General features: G+C 50.6%; 1 protein-coding gene across 3 annotated transcripts in view; it reads right to left on the bottom strand.

Moving 5' to 3' along the window:
* The window catches only part of KLK15 (kallikrein related peptidase 15), a 4564-nt gene extending 4162 nt beyond the window's left edge, over window positions 1-402 (bottom strand). For 2 of the 3 annotated variants that reach the window (XM_012812523.1, XM_003801444.1), the window contains exon 1: window positions 335-402. In XM_012812523.1, coding sequence (XP_012667977.1) covers window positions 335-377 — 43 coding nt within the window. In that variant the 5' untranslated portion in view covers window positions 378-402. The remainder of the gene's footprint in view (window positions 1-334) is intronic. The other variant, XM_012812524.1, reaches the window with a different exon arrangement.
* Window positions 403-17828: the final 17426 nt, after the last annotated feature.

Genomic DNA, 17828 nt, shown 5'->3' with positions numbered 1-17828 from the left:
TATAGAGAGGGCACTTGAGGCCCAGAGAGGTGAAGCAGTGTCCTCAAGTCACCCAGAAAAGAAGGGGCAGCCCCAGCACACAGCTCGGGTATGTGTAACTGCAGGATTAGGTTAACTATCATGGGCAGGGAGAGGCCCCAGTCTCCTGATGGCTCTTTTGCCAGGGTGCGGACTCAGGAACAGTGGCAGGTGGCTCAGGTGTAGGCAGGGATGAGGGAAGGATCTTTGGATCTCTGGTAGAGAGGTAGAGGCTAGTAGGTCATAGGACCCAGACACACTGGGAAAGGGGACATCACAGTCTCATAGACCCAGGCCCAACTTTAGCCCAGCTCACCTGTAGATGTCAGCAGGAAGGAGAAGGTGAGGAGAAGCCACATTGTGGAGGAGGGACCAGGTCTCAGCTGCAGTTGGGGTGGGGAGAGAGAACGGAGGTGAGGCCAGACCCCTCTGCCCCCATAAGGATCCCTCCAGGCACAAACTCATCCCACCTGAGAGGGTGGTAGGTTAGAACCTGGCCCCGGCCAAACTGCAACAAAAAAATAGCTGGGCGTTGTGGCAGACACCTGTAGTCCCAGCTACTCAGGAGGCTGAGGCAAGAGAATCACCTAAAACCCAAGAGCTGGAGACTGCTGTGAGCTGTAATGCCATGGCACTCTACCAAGGGAGACAAAGTGAGACTCTGTCTCTAAAAGGAAAAGAAAAGAAAACAAGAGAAAAGAAAATAAATTTTCTTTTATCCCCTACATGTCCCCCTCCCTCTATACCACCCTACATGTCCCTCCAGGTCCCCATGTCTGGAGGGTCTACTGTTCCTCTGTGGACCAGGATGCCTCTCCCACCATATCACCAGCCCCAGGTTTCACTCCATCCCCAAGTTCCCTGGCTCTGTCCCCTCTCTTACCTGTCTGGCCTTTTGGGTTCCCCTTCAGTCCAGTCCTCCCTGCTCAGCTTGTCCCCCACCCCTGGCTCCAGAGAGTCTTTCTGTATCCAGAGCTAACTGTGCCCTTCCCCTGCTCACAGTCCTCCAGGGTAAAGCCCAGCCTCTTGGCTTCACTTTCAAGGATGTTAGTGGTTTTTCCCTTTCCAGCCTCTCTGTCTGGTCCTCCATGACACTTTTTTTTTCTTTTTTTTTTTTTCTGAGGCAGAGTCTCATTTTATTGTCCTCAGTAGAGTGCTATGGCACCATTCCTCACAGCAATCTCAAACTCTTGGGCTTAAGTGATCCTTTTGCCTCAACCTTCCAACTAGCTGGGCACTATAGGTGCCCATCACAATACCTGGCTATTTTGAGAGCTAGGGTCTCACTCTGGCTCCAGCTGGTCTCGAACTCTTGAGCTCAAGCAATCCACCTGTTTCACCTTCCCAGAGTGCTAGGATTACAGGTGTGAGCCTGGCCTACTTTGTTCCCTTAGACAGAGGCACTGCTGCAATTTCATGCCTCCTCACTTTTGCTCAGGTTGTTCTTCCTGCAGGTATGCCATCCTCTCAAGGTCCACTTCCTCTTTGAGGCCTTTTCTGATCTCCTATGACCCTCAGTGGTATCTGCTTCCCCTACCAGTCTGGCGGTTCCCTGTGGGCAGGCCTGGTTTGACTGGACTCTGGGGTCCCTAGTTCTGCCCAATGCAGGGTCTGGCCCATGGGAGGTCTTTGGAAGCTTTAGGAGTGAATTAAAGCCCTTCTTCCCCCCCATCTTACAAATTCCTCTTTGTCCTCCAAGGTTCAGCTTCCACCTCTTCTGGGAGGCCCCAGTATCTAACAGGTGTCTGTCTGGATCCCACAGCACCCACTATGCCTCCATGACAGCATAGATGCCCACAGATGCTGAGGTCTGGCTCGTCCTTTCCCCCCATCTGAAGGCCTTGAGGATAGGGTTAAGGTCGGGTCCTCTCTGTGTCCTCAGCATTGTCCAGCCTAGGGCCCGGTACATGGAAGACTTCAGGAAGGTTGTGCTGAACTGACATGAACCTGTGATAACTCCCGGTCATGTTCTTGGCTATGGTACAAGTGTTTTCAGGGACATTCTCCTGATTCACTCTGTCTCCACCTCCCCCCACCTAGCCACAGCAGCTTCTAGTGGCTCCAGGACATTTTCCTGGTTCAGGTTCAACTTGAGGCCTCAGTAAAATGACACATGGACCTACGTAGTGCCCTTGACAGTTCCCCCAGTGTAGTCCATGTCACCCCTTGAGACCAGAGCATTCTGTGCCACCTCACCATTCCCACCCACCCCCCACCCAGTCCTTTCTCAAAGATCTCACCTCCTCCAGATCCTCTAGCAGTGTCTAGGGCAGCTTGGATGCCAGGAGAAGGGGAGCAGGCACAAGAATGCCTGAATTTATAAGCTCCCAGCTCCACCTGGGTCTGGAAGTGGGGTGGTGTAGGGTGTGGGGGGGAGGTAGCTAACATTCAGGTTTACAGGTAGGGACGCCTTGGTAGCTAGTGGGGTGGGGGACTTGGCCTAATGAGCATTTATTAGGCTGAAGCTGTTGTCTGAGTCTACAAGAAGGAATTCCCCACCAGGGGCAGTTCCTCAATGGGAAGGAGATGGGAGAGCAAGAGCAGAAAATTGAGGACATCAAAATACAGAGCCTGGGATTTGGGGTCCAAAGTGTGGAAACTGGCTCCTAGAATCATATTTCTTTTACCTGGGACAGGGTTCTGGATCTTGGATTCTCGATCTGGATCTTGAATTCTGATTTAGGGGTCTTGGTTTGGTATTAATGAACTGAAATCTGGAGTGTGGACTTTGAAGTCTGAGTTCTGGGGACTAGGGGCTAGAATCTGGATCCTGGAGTCAGGCCTTTAAGTGGAAGGTCTCAGGCTTGGATTCTGAATCCTGGGCATTTGAATCTGGAGTCCAGAGTAGTAGTCTAGAGTCTGGTGTTTGCAGTCTGGAACTTGAAGTTGAAAACCTTTACCTTCTGTGTGAATTCTGAGGCCTAGAGTACAAATGATAGATTTTGGATTTTGAATTTGGGGGCCTGAATTCTAGAGTTTTGCTCTGAGATTTCACTTGGTCACCCTTGGTAGAGTGCGTGGCATCTTAGCTCATGGCAACCTCAAACTCTTGGGTTCAAGTGATCCACTTGCCTCCGTCTCCCAAGTAGCTGGAACTACAAGTGCCCGCCACAACGCCTGGCTATTTTTTAAGAGATGGAGTCTCACTTTGGCTCAGAGTCTCCAACCTGTGAGTTCAGGCAATCCACCCACCTTCACCTCCCAAGTGCTGGGATTACAGGTATGAGCCACCACACTCAGCTGAAGTCTGGAGTTTCAAATGTGCATTGCACATTTAAGAGGCTGGACTGATGGCTCGGCACCTGTAGCTCAGCGGTTAGGGCGCCAGCCATATACACTGGGGCTGGCTGGTTCGAACCCAGCCCAGGGCCTGCCAAACAACAATAACAGCTACAACAAAAAAAAGCCAGGCGGGCAGTGCCTGTGGCTCAAAGGAGTAAGGCGCTGGCCCCATATGCCAGAGGTTCAAACCCAGCCCCAGCCAAAAACTGCAAAAAAAAAAGCCAGGCATTGTGGCTGGTGCCTATTCTCAGCATCTTTGGAGGCTGAGGCAAGAGAATCGCTTAAGCCCAAGAGTTTGACGTCACAGAACTCTACTGAGGGCTACTTCGTGAGAGTCTGTCTCAAAATAAATAAATAATAAATAAAAAATATAAAAAATAAAAGAGGCTGGACTTGGAGACAGAGGCCTAGCTGTCATGATTCTGAGATTGCTAGAATCTTAATTCTAGATTATAAATTTAGAGACTGGGTGCCAGGGGTCTCTATTCCTGATTCTGTTTTTCCTTCTGGGTTCTGGAGCTTGAAATCTGGATTCTGCATTCCAGAGGCTTCAGATCATCATTAAGATGACCCAAGGTTTTGCGTATTTGAGGCTGGCTTCTGAGAACTCCAGAGGGCCCTGAGCAATTGTCTAGAGTCTGTCCTGACTTATCTAATGAGGGGGTTCAGAAAGCAGGAAGGGCTGGCCTCAACTCATTCAATGAAGGCATGGGAGCTGTTATAGAATGGTGTCTCCCCATGTCTGAAAAGTCATCCCCTTTATGGGAAGGAGCTGCATGAGTGGGGCTCATCCATTCCAGAATTATAGGTCCTCGAAATTTCTAGAGTATCAGCTTTTCAGATTTTAGAATTACAGGCCCTAAGGCATTCTGGAAGTTGGGGTTCTCTGTCACTCTGGAACCTAAGATATTTGAATAGTCTTGAACCACAGATCTCGACACTGGTACCTTGGAGCCTTCCACGTTCTGCAGCCCCAAGACCTTTAGGCATTCTAGAAATTTGGGTCTCCAGACAATCTACAAACCCAGACTGGCAGCTATTTAGAGATCCGTTGTCCTTTTGTTTCCCCACAAATTCATGCTCAAAGTCTCTGGGCCTCAGCTTCAGGCTAGCAACCCCTGTTTATGGAATGTTGGCCACAGGCCACACCCTGGGCTGAGTGCTCTCCTTGCATGACCTCATCTATGCTCTGGACACCCCTGTGAGGTGGTTATTATGGCTTCCTCCATAACAGGGAGGAAAATGAGGCCCAGAGAGGGGGCAACACAGAGCAAGTGCATGCCGAAGGCAGGAGGCCAAGGGGGAGAGGATCCTGTGTTCTGACTCCAGGAACAGCTGGTTGGCCTGCTGGCCCCCATCCTTGCTGCCACCTCCTTTTTTGGTTCTGAGGGGAAAGAGGCTACTGGGCACCGATGACGGCTTCCTCGGTGCCAGGCCTGTGATAAACGCTTTCCATCACGCCCGCCTGTGCTCCTATTAACCAACGCAGGTACCGATGGGGGCACCCATTGAGCGCCCATGGGGCGGGGCCCTGCGCACACTCATTCTGACGCTCGGTCTGCGAATTAGCCCGCCGGGAGGGCGTCCGGCCCCGCCCCGACGCCTGACGTCACGCCCCGCCCCACTCCGGCCCTCTCAGACCTGAGCGATCGATCGCTGCCTCCCCAGACGTCCTTCACCTCCACGGTGGCCGGAGTCTGGCCTTCTGCCCTGCTCCTCCACTTCCTCCCTGAGAACAGTCCCAGAGAGTCTTTCTTTTTATCAACTCCCGTGGTTGAATGAGCAGCCACTCAAGTCTCCTCCACCTGACCCTGAACTCCAGGCTTGGGCAGTTACCTGCGTCTGGGCGCCACCCGACTCTCCCCAGACCCAGTGTCCTAACTCGTTTCTCTCTTTTCGGAAACTGTCTCTTCCTGTGTTCTCCATCTCAAGGACAGACCAACCATCATGAGGCCAGACAGCCCCAGACACAGACCTTTCCCTTTCCTTAACCTTAACCCCTACCTCCCATCTATCCCCAGCCTTGTCCCTTCTGCCCCTGATTTTTTCTGCTCTGTCCCCTCCACTCTGTTCGCTTGGCTGCCCGGCTTTAGCTTAGAAGTTCTTGCTCCCTGGACCCTTATACTGGCCTTCTTCCTGTCCTCCCACTGTCCAGTCTGTCCCTACCTGTTGGTCACCACATGGCCCTAGGGGGTATTTTCTATGCTTAGAGCTCACCCTGCTCCTCCTCTGCATACAGCCTTTCTGAGGTGGCTTCTCATCACCCCTGGACAAGGTACCCACTCCAGAACCCTCAATCTGGAGTTCAAGATCCTTTGGAATTCTCCTGCTAGGATGAACCTCCCCTTGAATCCCCTTCTGTAGGGAGGTGGTCTCCCGTTTGCATACCCTGGGAGGGGGACTGGACTTATCTGCTCGAAGGATGGCCCCATAAAGTGCCAGCCCTCCTCTAGTCTCACTGCAGCCTCTGTTCCCTATGAAACTGCCATTACAAATCAATTGATGAAGGGGTGCAGGTCGAGAACTAGAGTAAGGGCCCTCAAACTCTGTGAAAGAACAGGCTTTGCTAAAAATAGGATAATAATCCCCTTGTTTGCTTGGTAGTAATTAGTTACTGCCGCCTTGTTCACTTCTGTACAATTGCTATTCTGGAGTCCTACAGCTATTAGCTGTAACTTTTCTCCATAGATAACATCATCATTTGGAACGATAAGGTAGTTTCCCTTCCACCAGCATTCCAGCATTCCAGCATTCCAGATTGGCTGACCTGCCCAGACCAATGGTCCATGCAAGGAAACCGACTTAGCTGGAATCATGACCCCAGGAGCTGAAGCAAAACAAGATGATTTCCACACTCCTATAATTTTGTCCCACCTGAGTCCATTAACAAACTTAATTACCTAATCATCTGCTTTCAAACTGTCCTTAAAAACCCTGTCTTCTAGATTCTCAGGGAGGCGGATTTGAGAGTTTTCTCCAGGTTCCCTACTTAGCACTCTGCAGAATAAATCCTTTCTCCATTGAGTGCCCTCCTCCACCACCCCTGTCTTCGTGCACTGGGTCTTCTCTATGCAGGGCACAACACAGCCTAACTGGGCCACAGCACTTATGGGGCCAGTCAGGGGGGTGTTTCTGGGCACTGGCTCTCCATTCAGACAGTCTGGGCTCAGACCCCCATTTCACTGCTTTTTTTCTTCTGTGTCTTAGTTTTTCACCTGTAAAACCAGATACTCAGAGGACCCTCTTATAGAATTTTGTGAGGAGTATTCACTTAGTTCGTGTAGAGAGCTAAAAGCACGTAGTAAATGATGACTGTTGATTCTGCCCCCATTTACACATGGGCAGGTAGGGACCGGGGATTGCTCAGGGTTGTTGGGCTGCAGAGGTTGAGGGGTGTCAGGAGGATGGTTCTCAGAGTCCTGTCACCCTTTGGGGTGAGAGGTATCACCTTTCTGGGTGCCAAGTGCTTATCTGTGAGCAGTCATTGGGTGGGGTGGGGAAGAGGACCTCACAGGGGTTGGATGAGATCATCCCATGGAGCAGGTGTGTAAATCATACAGTCAGGCTGGTGCTTGGAAGACCAGTGAACACAGCACACGATTGAGATGGGGACTGTGGAGGCAGGTGGCTTGGCTTTGAGTCTTGTCTCTGCTATATAATATTGTGTGCCCATAGGCAAGGCACTTAGTCTGTCTCTACCTCAGTTGCCTTGTCTATAAAGTGGGAATAATAACTGCTTCTCCCTTATCTATAGCTGTGTTTTGAATTTATTTTTAGAGACAGAGTCTCACTTTATTGCCCTTGGTAGAGTGCTGTGGCATCACAGCTCACAGCAACCTCCAACTCCTGGGTTTAGGAGATTCTCTTGCCTCAGCCTCCCAAGTAGCTGGGACTAAAGGCACCCACCACAATGCCTGGCTATTTTTTTTGTTGTTGCAGTTTGTCCGGGGCCTGGTTTGAACCCGCCAACCTCAGTATATGAGGCCGGTGCCCTACTCACTGAGCCACAGGCGCGGCCCAGTGTTTTGAATTGTTAACGCTTGAAATCTGCACTTGACACTTAATGCTGGATAATCCTGGCCATTATCATCAGAACCTTGAGGAGGGTAGTCAAGTATGGTCTTTCTCAGATGACACAGTTGGGTGGTGGCTGATCAGGACCGAAAGAAGCTATGTTTTTCTTTTTCTAAATTTTTTTTTTTTTTTTTTTTTTGAGGCAGAGTCTTACTACTTCACCCTTGGTAGAGTGCTGTGGTGTCACAGCTCACAGCAACCTCAAACTCTTGGGCTTAAGTGATTCTCTTGCCTCAGCCTCCCAAGTAGTTGGGATTACAGGCGCCCACCACAACACGGATGTTGCAGTTGTCATTGTTGTTTAGCTGGCCTGGGCTGAATTCGAATCTGCCAGCCTTTATGTACGTGGCTGGTGCCCTACCCACTGAGCTACGGGCACCACTAGAAGCTGTGTTTCGTGATCTCCCAGGTGTGGCACCTCTCTGAATCCGGGAGACCCCTGTATCAAGACCCCCATTTTACCGATGGGGAAACTGAGGCCCAGGGAGAGGAAATGGATATGTGATGCCCTGGCGTGAGAGTGTGACGTCAAGCAAGGAGAATAAATACCACGTGCGGAACTTAGCTTTTCTCGAGACTTTATTTCTTGGGCAGTGCTGGGGAAGCTGGCCAGGAGGCGCAAAAACTGCCTCTTCTCTTCTTGTGGTCCCGCCGCTAGGTGGCACCAAATGTGCATTTGTTGAAGGAAGTTTGCTCCTAGGTCTGAGGGTGGGACGGGAGCGAACTCCCCAGTCTGGGGGAGGAGGAGGCTTGGGACCAGGTTTCTGCATTTCTGACACTAAAGATCCAGAATCTCTGCACCCTCAAAGAGGAAGGACTTGGGGTGGGTTTGGGATCTGTCATTTATTGGTCTTCATTGTTCCTTGTATCCAGTCAGAGAACTGGCAGAAGGTAATGTGGGTGTCAGGTGTGGTGTGTGGGTCACATGGGATCTGTGCCAAAGACTTGAGCTCCTGCAAGAACCTGTCACAGTTTAGGAGCCCCCTGGAGTCACCCTTGAGAAAGAGAGAACAAGGTGGAGAGACCGAAAGTGCCAGAGAGGCTGAGAAAAGCACCTGGACACAGAGTCACATTCAATGATCAGATAAAACAGAAAACTGAGAGGCACAGAGAGAAATGGGGGCAAAGAGAAAATCAGGATGGCACCCAGAAGCCAGTGCACCCAGCCTCTCTCCTTTTCCCCTCCAGAGCCTTGGGCTCCCAAGTCACCTGTAGAGAGAAAGTCCTATAGTCAGAGTCAAAGGAATAAATGGGAAGAGACAGAGGCCCGGCAGGCCTTTGCCTTCCGAGTGCTGATTCCCTCCCCTCACACTGGTAGACACCCTCTCTAGAGCTTCCCCCAACTCTGCCAATTGCCTCCTCTTTCTCTTTCTCCATGCTTTTCTGGGCGTCTTCTCCCTGCTGTGACTGATTATTGCTCATGTTCCTCAGATCTGTGTTTCTGCACCTCGCCCTGTGATTTGGAGTGTCTTTTTTTTTTTCTTTGAGATGGAGTCTCACTCTGTTGCTCTTGGTGAAGAACTGTGGCATCATAGCTCACTGCAACCTCAAACTCTTGGGTTCAAGTGATCCTCTTACCTCAGCCTCCCAAGTAGTTGGGACTACAGGTGCCTGATACAACATCAGGGTATTTTTAGAGATGGGATTTCACTTTGGCTCAGGCTGGTGGAGTGTCAGTTTCTTTGTAAAAAGTCATCATGGAGCACACCACCTGCCCGGGTGGGAGAGTTGGCTGTGGTATAATGATATGGCTCTTACTGGGTTGGCCAGGGCATAAGCCATTCTGTTCTCTATCTCTGTAAGTTTCAACTTTTAGATTCCACATATGAGTAAGACCATGAGATATTTGTCTTTCTGTATGTGGCTTCTGTCACATAGCATATCTGTGCTGTTGCAAATGATAGAATTGCCTTCTTTTCAAAGGCTGAACACTGCCAGGAGTGGTGGCTCACTCTTGTAATCCAGCTCTCTGGGAGGTGGAGGCAGGTAGATTGCTTGAGCTCAGAAGTTCAAGACCAACCTGATCAAGAGCAAGACCTCCTCTCTACTAAAAATAGAAAAATTAGCCAGGCATAGTGGTGCATGTCTGTAGTCTCAGCTACTTGGGAGACTGAGGCAATAGGATCACTTGAGCCCAGGAGTTTGAGGTTGTTGTGAGCTATTATGCCAGGGCACTCTACCCAGGTGGCAGAGTGAGACTCTGTCTCCAAAAAAATAAAAAGTAAATAAATAAAAATCAAAGACTGAATAAATTGTGTATATTTACCATATTTTTAAAAACCTTTAATCCACCCATGGACATGTTGGTTGCCCGTGTTTGCATATCCTGCCTATTACAGTCACCATGATAGTGCAGATGTCTTCTCAACATGCTTATTTCAGTTCCTTTGGCTATATACCCAGTAATGGGATTGCCGGATCATGCGGTAATTGTATTTTCAGTTTTTGGAGGGATCTTCATAGTGTTTTCCATAATGGCTATGCTAATTTACATTCCACATCCTTGACAAAACTTATTACTGGACACAGGCCCCAGATCCCTCCCCTGAGAGCTTCCTGAGTTCCCCCAAATAGTTCTGTCTGTCCCCTCTGCAAATCTCTGTTCTTCCCTCTCATTCTTCTGTCTCTGTTTCTCTTTGTTTCTGCAGGTCTGTGCTGTGGTGACAGTGGTGACATTTGCCTCTCTGCTCTCTGTCCGGTGTCTCTCACGTTTGCCTCCTTCTTTCTTTCTATCTTGATTGCATTCTCATTCTCTCTTTTGGTTGTCGGCTGCTGAGGGCTGAATTATTCATTCTTCGTATTCCATAGAATTTCAACAGTTCATGACAGGCCCATGTATTGATTTGTCCATTCATTCATTGACTCACACCTTCAGTAGCTAGTATATTCAGTATTTTCCCCACAAGTGGGTCCCATTTCTCTCTCCAGAGTGCTTAGAGGCATCTCTTACCGGGCTGTGTTCCTATGGAATGAATATTTGTTGTGTGTACTTTAATTGATGTAAGGGTGTCACATTACAGTCTCTTCCCATATACCTGCCCCTTCCCTTGGGCTAGGTTGCAGGGTCCATCCACTCTGTGTGCCTGCGATGTGTTATGCCTGCGTCTCCTGCCCAGTGCTCTGTGGAGAGCATCCCCAGTGTGTCCCTGCCACTCTCTCAGGGTGGACCTCACCCCTTCTCCATCTCTGCAGCACACAAATAATGTGGCCACCCACCTCCTATGTCCGTCTTTGCAGAAGCTGTGTAAGAAGATATGGCTAGAAGTTGCCAGTATGCCCTGGGGTGGAGTGGGTGGGTGGAGGGGCAAAGATGCCCGGTTGAAGAACTAGTGGACCATGCCTGTTGCTGCAGTGTCCTTTCCCCCTTGCCCAACTCTGTACCTTAGGAGTGGATGTAGAGTGGAGGTCAGGTGGGCTTCAGGGCTGTTAGCTTCGGACATATGAGACCTAAGTTTCAAGCTTCCAGGTGGTGGTTTTCTGGAAAGATGACACCAGAACTTGAAGAACATTTGATTTTACTGGGGTCATGGGGAGTGCAGGGCATTCAGGGGTTGGCTGCTATGGTGGCCTTGATCCACTTCACATATGGCAGTATACTGGTGTACCAAGAGGGGGAATGGGGCCTTACACATGAGTTTTTGTTCCATGGTGCGATTCCCTGTAGAGTACCATTGCAGATCAGCGGGTCCCCTGAGTCACTCTGGGAGCAGAAGGAAGACACAGAAAGAAAAGTCAGTAGGGCCTGGAATCTGCCTTGGAGGCTGAGCCTCACTCCCAGAAGGTAGGGAGGAACAGGTACATGAAAAAAGGCTCAACGTCATTAGTCATCAGCAGGATGCAAGTCAAAATTACAATATGATATCATCTCACCCCAGTTAAAATGGTTTTTATCAAAAAGACAATCATGAATGCCTGTGAGGACGTGGAGAAAAGGAGAACCCTCATACACTGCTGGTGGGAATTTGAATAGTGCAACCACTATGGAAAACAGTATGGAGATGCCTCAAAAACTAAAACTAAAACAACCATGTAGCCACATGATTCCACTGCTGGTATGTATCCAAAGATGGGGAAATAGGTATCTGGAAAACCCACCTTTCCTCCCAGGTTTATTGCAGCCAAATATGGATTCAAACTGTGTGTCCATCAATGGATGAATGGCTAAGGACATTTTGGTATGTTATTCAGCCACAACAAGAATGAAATCCTGTCCCTTGCAACAACATAGGTGGAACTGAGAACATTATGTTAATTGGAATAAGCCATGTACAGACAGACAAAAGTTATGTGTTTTCCTCCTATGTTGGCACTATTAAAAATGATCGATCTCATGGAGACAGAAAGTACAATGACAGTGACCAGAGGCTGGGAAGGGTAATGGGTGGATAAAGTGGGGATGATTAATGGGTACAAAAATTTAGAGAGATAAAATAAATAGTATTTTTTTTTTTTTTTTTGAGACAGAGCCTCAAGCTTTCCCCTGGGTAGAGTGCCATGGCATTACAGCTCACAGCAACCTCCAACTCCTGGGCTCAAGCGAGTCTCCTGCCTCAGCCTCCCAAGTAGCTGGGACCACAGGCGCCCACCACAACGCCCGGCTATTTTTTGGTTGCAGCCATCATTGTTTGGCGGGTCCGGGCTGGGGATTTGAACCCGCCACCTTAGGTGTACGTGGCTGGCGCCTTAGCCGGTTGAGCTATAGGCGCCGAGCCAAAATAAATAGTATTTGATAGCACAAAAAAATGACTGTGATCAACAGTGAGTTATTGTTACTTCAACATAATGAAAACAGTGGAAATAGGCTGTCCTTAAAGCCAAGAAATCTTGTCATATGCCTGTATCAAACATCACATGGGGTGGTGCCTGTAGCTCTGTGTGGGTAGAGCGCCGGCAATATACACCCAGACTGGCAGGTTGGAACCCAGCCTGGGCTAGCTAAACAATAATGACAACTGCCACAAAAAAAATAGCCAGGCATTGTAGCGGGATCCTGTAGTTCCAGCTACTTGGGAGACTGAGGCAAAAGAATTGCCCGAGCCCATGAGTTTGAGGTTGCTGTGAGCTGTGATGCCATGGCACTCTACCGAGGGCTACATAGTGAGACTCTGTCTCAGAAAAAAAAAAATCACATGTATCCCATAAAGACTGACAAATATTGTGTACTGGTAACCAGTGACAATGAAAATGAAAGAAAAAGAAGGTAGGAGGTAGCTGGGAATAGTGGCTTGACCCTTGGCCTATGGGTAAATGACTTCTGGGTCTAGCTCCAGTATAGTGGGGAGGACCCAGAGGGGACAGTCCCTGAACAGGTCAGTGGGGGAAGCAGCAGGATCTTCAGCAAGATCCAACATGTCCTCCAGGCCCACAGGGCTGACCCCAGAGGCTATCTCTCCAGGAAGATTCTCTGACTAGATACCCTCCTTTGCAGGGTGCTCTGGAGCCCTCAAGGACTGTGAGCAGAACCAGGGCAAGGTCACTCTCTGGGCAAAAGGTGGAGGGAGTTGAAGGGACAAGGCTGGCTCACCTGGCAGGTGCCCGTGATGCCTCTCATGTACTCAGTACACAGCATGGAGCTGTTCACCATCTGGCCGAGGGTTCTGACACACGTGTCATTACATATGACTCTGAGTTCCAAACACAGGAAATCCAATGGCCTCTTGGCTATGAGTAATAGAGAAAGAGGGTGTCACTGACCCCACCTGGCTTCTCAGCCCCTCCTCCTCAGGGCCCAGGAGGGCTGTCCCAGCCTCTTCCTTTCCTGTGCTCAGAAGCTCATGCCCAGGTCTGTCTGCCATGAGATTCAGGGGTCCCCACACCCAGCGTCCTCTTTCCTGTCCTCCTTCCTCAGGCCCAGGCGTCCTGTCCGAGGTGCATCAGTGAAGGGGCCCTGCCATACGTTTGTTTGGGTTGCCTTGGGCCCAGGCAGATGTGTAGCAGGTGCTGTCCAGTCTGGGTTCCTCAGTGGGGAGGCCCACCACCTTCACAGTATCTGTGATCCTGGCAGGTCTGTTCAGGCGGACCAGCATGATGTCATGGCTGAAGTCACTCTGAGGAGTGATGACATCATGCAGCAGTTTCATTTGGAATTTGGGGTGTGGAAAGCTGCGTATAGCCTGGATCCACTGGTCTTCATCAGAGAGAGTGTTGCGGCCCAGCCAGACATCATACTTGCTGGGAATGAGGGGTGGGGAAAGGTGGGGGAGATGTGGCAGAACAGCAGGCAGGAGGGGACGATAAACTGAGGCAACACACACCTCCCCCTCCCGGAGAGTCAGTGAGAGAGGAAGGCGGAATCACAGGGAGAGTGTAAAAGAGATGAAGATCAAGTCACAGAGGCAGTGATGAAGGCAGAGGGAACAGCGAGGAAGAGGAGCGACAGGAGGAGAAAGAGAAAAAACCAGAGACAGCAAGAAACACACAAGGAAGAGGAAGGAGAGAACAGAACAGAACAAGGAAGGTGTGAGAAACGAATGACAGAGGGACTCAGGAAGTTAGAGAATGGGGGACAGGGCAGAGAGGAAGCCAGGAGTCAAGGTGTGAGAGGGAAAGGGTGTGGGACCTGGATGGAGGAGGGGAGGCCTGAGAGCGGCTCAGCTGCTGCTGGGGCAGTGCAGGCTCCCCAGAGGGCGGGTGGCCTGGCCCAAAGCCCAAGGTCAAGTTCCCCTTTCCCTCCCAGCACCCTCCCCTCTTCCTAGGTCCCTATTCTCCTTCTTCCTCTCACAGTGGCCCCATCCAGCTCTGGCTGAAACCAGTCCTCCCTGTCTTCCCTGAGTAGACTGACATCCTGAGGGGGACTGGGCAGAGTGAGACGTGCCACCTCACGCACACAGGTTGGGGACCCCTTAGGCCCATCCTGGGTGTGTGTTCAGTAGTGATGAGGGAGGAGTGGGACAGAGACCCAGGAGGAGAGAAATGAGAGATGGAAGGTGAGACACATAGGTGACAGAGATGACCAGAGTAACCCAGAGATGGTCAGAGACAAGGGAGATTCAGGAACATGAAGATAGTGGGAGACAGAAGCCAAAATACAGTCACAGATAAGGAAAGACACAGAGACCCTGAGAGAGACCCAGGCAGCCACAGGAGGGTGACCAGTCCCCATTTTGCCTTCCCATGCACCTGGATGAGAACCTTCCCTTCTCTCCCTCAGTCCTGCAGCCTTGCCTGAGGTTACCACACTGGAATAGCTGAGTTATTATTTCTGAGGGTCACAGACACCCCCTTCCCAGACCCCAGGTCCTGACTTACTCGCTGATGCAGTGGGCAGCTGTGAGTACCCACTGGGGGTGCACCAGGACACCCCTGCACTCGAACTTCCTATGGTGGAGCACTGCCATCAGCCAGGGCTGGAAATCCCTCTCACAGTCCTGGTCTTCCATGCTTGGGGAGGGAAAATGGGCAGGGCACCTGTAGGGGGGTGCTGGGTCAGGGAGGGTGGGCAAAGGGAGGGAGCTAAGGACTGCTTGGCAGGCTGTAGGGACAGAGGACCAGGGCTGGGCATCTAACAACAAGGCAAGGGGTGCTGGAAGGGCCTTGAATTCCTGAGCCATCCCTGGATCTGCAGGCTGGGTGCTGATGCTGGGTAGGGAGAATTCATGCTCTGAACACAGAGCGGACCCCAAGAATCAGGGTAGGGGATTTGAGACAGTGTCTGGAGCAGTGTAGGGATCCAGTAGTTTGAGGTAATTTGAGACCTTGGACTGGGGATAGGTGGGGATGGTTGGAAGAGCGGAATCCCTATTCTAGAAACCAAGTAACAGTCCCAAGAGAGATGGTGATAGGCTGGGAGAGCAGAAAGTTATAGGGTTTTAGAGGATCCAGGCTTAGAAACCACTGTGGTCTGTGTGGGGATTTCAGGTCTGACTATGAAACACATCTAAGAGATCAGTTTTGGGAGGTCAAAAAAGTGCCTTCAGATTGGGGGGTTTGGGATTTTCCAGGCTGAGGTTGGAAGAAGTTAGTTGGCCTGTGAGAGCTATGAGAATTTTGGGTTCCAGGTTCAAGGGTGAAAGACAGGTTAGGTTGAAAACTGGGAGGGGAGGGCTCAGTGGCTCATGCCTGTAATCTCAGCACTCTGGGAGGTTGAGGCAAGCAGATCGATTGAGATCAGGAGTTTGAGAACAGCCTGAGCAAGAACGAGATCCCATCTCTGTTAAAAATAGAAAAACAAGCCAGTTGTGTGCCAGGTGCTTGTAGTCCCAGCTACTCAGGGAGCTGAGGTAGGAGGATCTTTTGAGCTCGAGAGTTTGAGGTTGCTGTGAGCTGGGATATCATAGCACTCTACCCAGGGCTATGGAGTGAGACTCTGTCTTAAAGGAAAAAAAATGAAAAGAATTGGGAGGGGGATCCTGTGAGGTTGGGGGTGCTGTGAAGTAGGAATGGTGTCTAAGAGAAGGAGGGATTGGGGGACAGGGCTGGGATTGGGCCTTGGGAGTGGGGAAGGCTTAGTAACAGGCCCTCTGGGCTAGCCTGAGAGATGGGCTCCTTATTTGAAGGAAATGAGGTGGTCTGAGGGTTCAGGAAGGATATCTATCAGGTTCTCTTTGGTGTGGTCCAGAACATGAATAGAGATGGGGGTGAGATGGGAACCTAGTAGATGTGGAATGAAGTGAAGAGTCTGTTTGATGTCGAGTCCAAGAATCCCACACTGAGGCACAGGAGTCAGTGAGGACCACTGGGCTTAGAAGATTTGGAGGATCTTGGAGGGAGCTCCAGACATGCAGAGCTCTCCAGGAAGGCTTCAGGGGGCATAAGACTCCAGCATTGGGAGGGATGGGAATTCTGTGAGCACTCATAGGGGGTCCTAGGTGTCTTTCATGGGAGAGAAATTTGGGGGTACTGAATAGGGGTCTTGGTACAAAAAAATGTGGGGAAAGAGAAACTTAGGGAACTCTTCTAGCAGGATGAGAGGCTGATCTGCTGTCATGTGGCAAACAGTTTGACTGGGAAGGAACAAGAGGAAGCTTGAGGGAAGGAGAAGTCAGCATCCACCAGACAGTACTGAAAGTTGACAGCTGGGGGGTCCACTGGGCTACAGAGAACTGGGGATAGGAAGGGATGGTCAGGGAGCCAGGGTCTGATAGGGTTGTGGAGTTGTTGGAAGAGTCAGACTCCTCAGAGAGAGACAGAAATGGCCCAGGTGTGCCCCTGTGACCCAGAGACTAATGCCAGGACATTGGCCCAGGAAGGGGAGAGAGTTATGAGGTAACTGGGAGGGGGCAGGACCCAGAGTGAGGGTGAGCACTTAGGGGGCTCTGAGAACCTGAAGGGGCTGGGGTGAGATTGTAGGGTGGGGGTGGGGAGAAAGGAAGGAATCCCCACCTTGGTCTGGGTGGCCTGTGGGCCAGAAGCTGTGGTATGGACTGGGTGGGAGGGGAAGGGCTTGTGGGGGTGAGGACAGCAAGAGGGTTGGGTGCTTCCCTCCCCCCTGCTCTCTGTTACTCACCAGTGCCCTCCAGCTAGGGACAGAGACGGGCACAGCACCAGGAGCCACATGGATGGTGACTGAGGTATCCAGGGCCAGGTGTGAGCTAGGACCTCTGTAGGGAGCCTTTAAGAGTTCATGTCCCCCCTACACACACCCTGACCTGCTGACACCCAGATACTGGCCAAGGCCCTGCCCATGCTGATGGGGCTAGACAGCCCCTCCTACCCCCTGGGCATTGGAAGAGGAGGGACAGCCTGTACCTGCTGGCCTCCATGCCCTTGATCATTCTGGATTCCTTCCAAGAGGCTGAAGCTACATGGTGCCCATAGCACCTGGGACATTTCTTGTGGAGACAGACAGTGAGGAGAGGCTGAGGAGTGGGCAGGAGAAGGAGTCAGAGGAATCACTGACGCACTAGAATATTAAAATATTCTCATGTATATTTGATTCCTGACCCATAAGCAAATGTTTACTACATACAGTCCTTTTCTTTACCCAGGGACGTATGGATTTGTTTATGTAGATATATATGTAGGTGGTGGGCGCAAATATGGCCACAGTAAGTCAGAATTATATGCATACTCAGATTGAAATGTTAAAGTCAAATCTGTGATTCATCTACAAGCCACTTGGTAGGAGACCCTAAGTTTCAGACACACACCCAAAGGCTGGAAACTACTACATGGATCCATTCCATCAAGACCCTGGCAACACCCAGACATAAGCTGAACACCAAAGGTGAAAGACCTTTTCCTGGGGTCTTTCAGGTATGAGACCAGGACATATTTTTCCATCTCTAGATAAGACCCAAAGTCAGATACTTGGTGTTGAAGGTCACTCACCTGGTTTCATACACAGGGACATAATTTACCTGCGCCCCCCCCCACCCCGTACCCCCTGCCTCCAGCCCCTAACACACACCATGCACAAAGACACAAATAGGAATGATCCAAGATCACAGGGCCACAGACCCACACACACATGGGCAGCACAGATATGTCTTCTCAAGATGCTCACTCACTCTCAG

This window comes from Otolemur garnettii, unplaced genomic scaffold, assembly GCF_000181295.1.
Source record: "Otolemur garnettii isolate 467f Iridium unplaced genomic scaffold, OtoGar3 scaffold00211, whole genome shotgun sequence".
NCBI classification, from domain to species: domain Eukaryota; kingdom Metazoa; phylum Chordata; class Mammalia; order Primates; family Galagidae; genus Otolemur; species Otolemur garnettii.
Note: the sequence above shows the minus strand (reverse complement) of the source record. Positions and strands in the feature narration are given on the sequence as shown.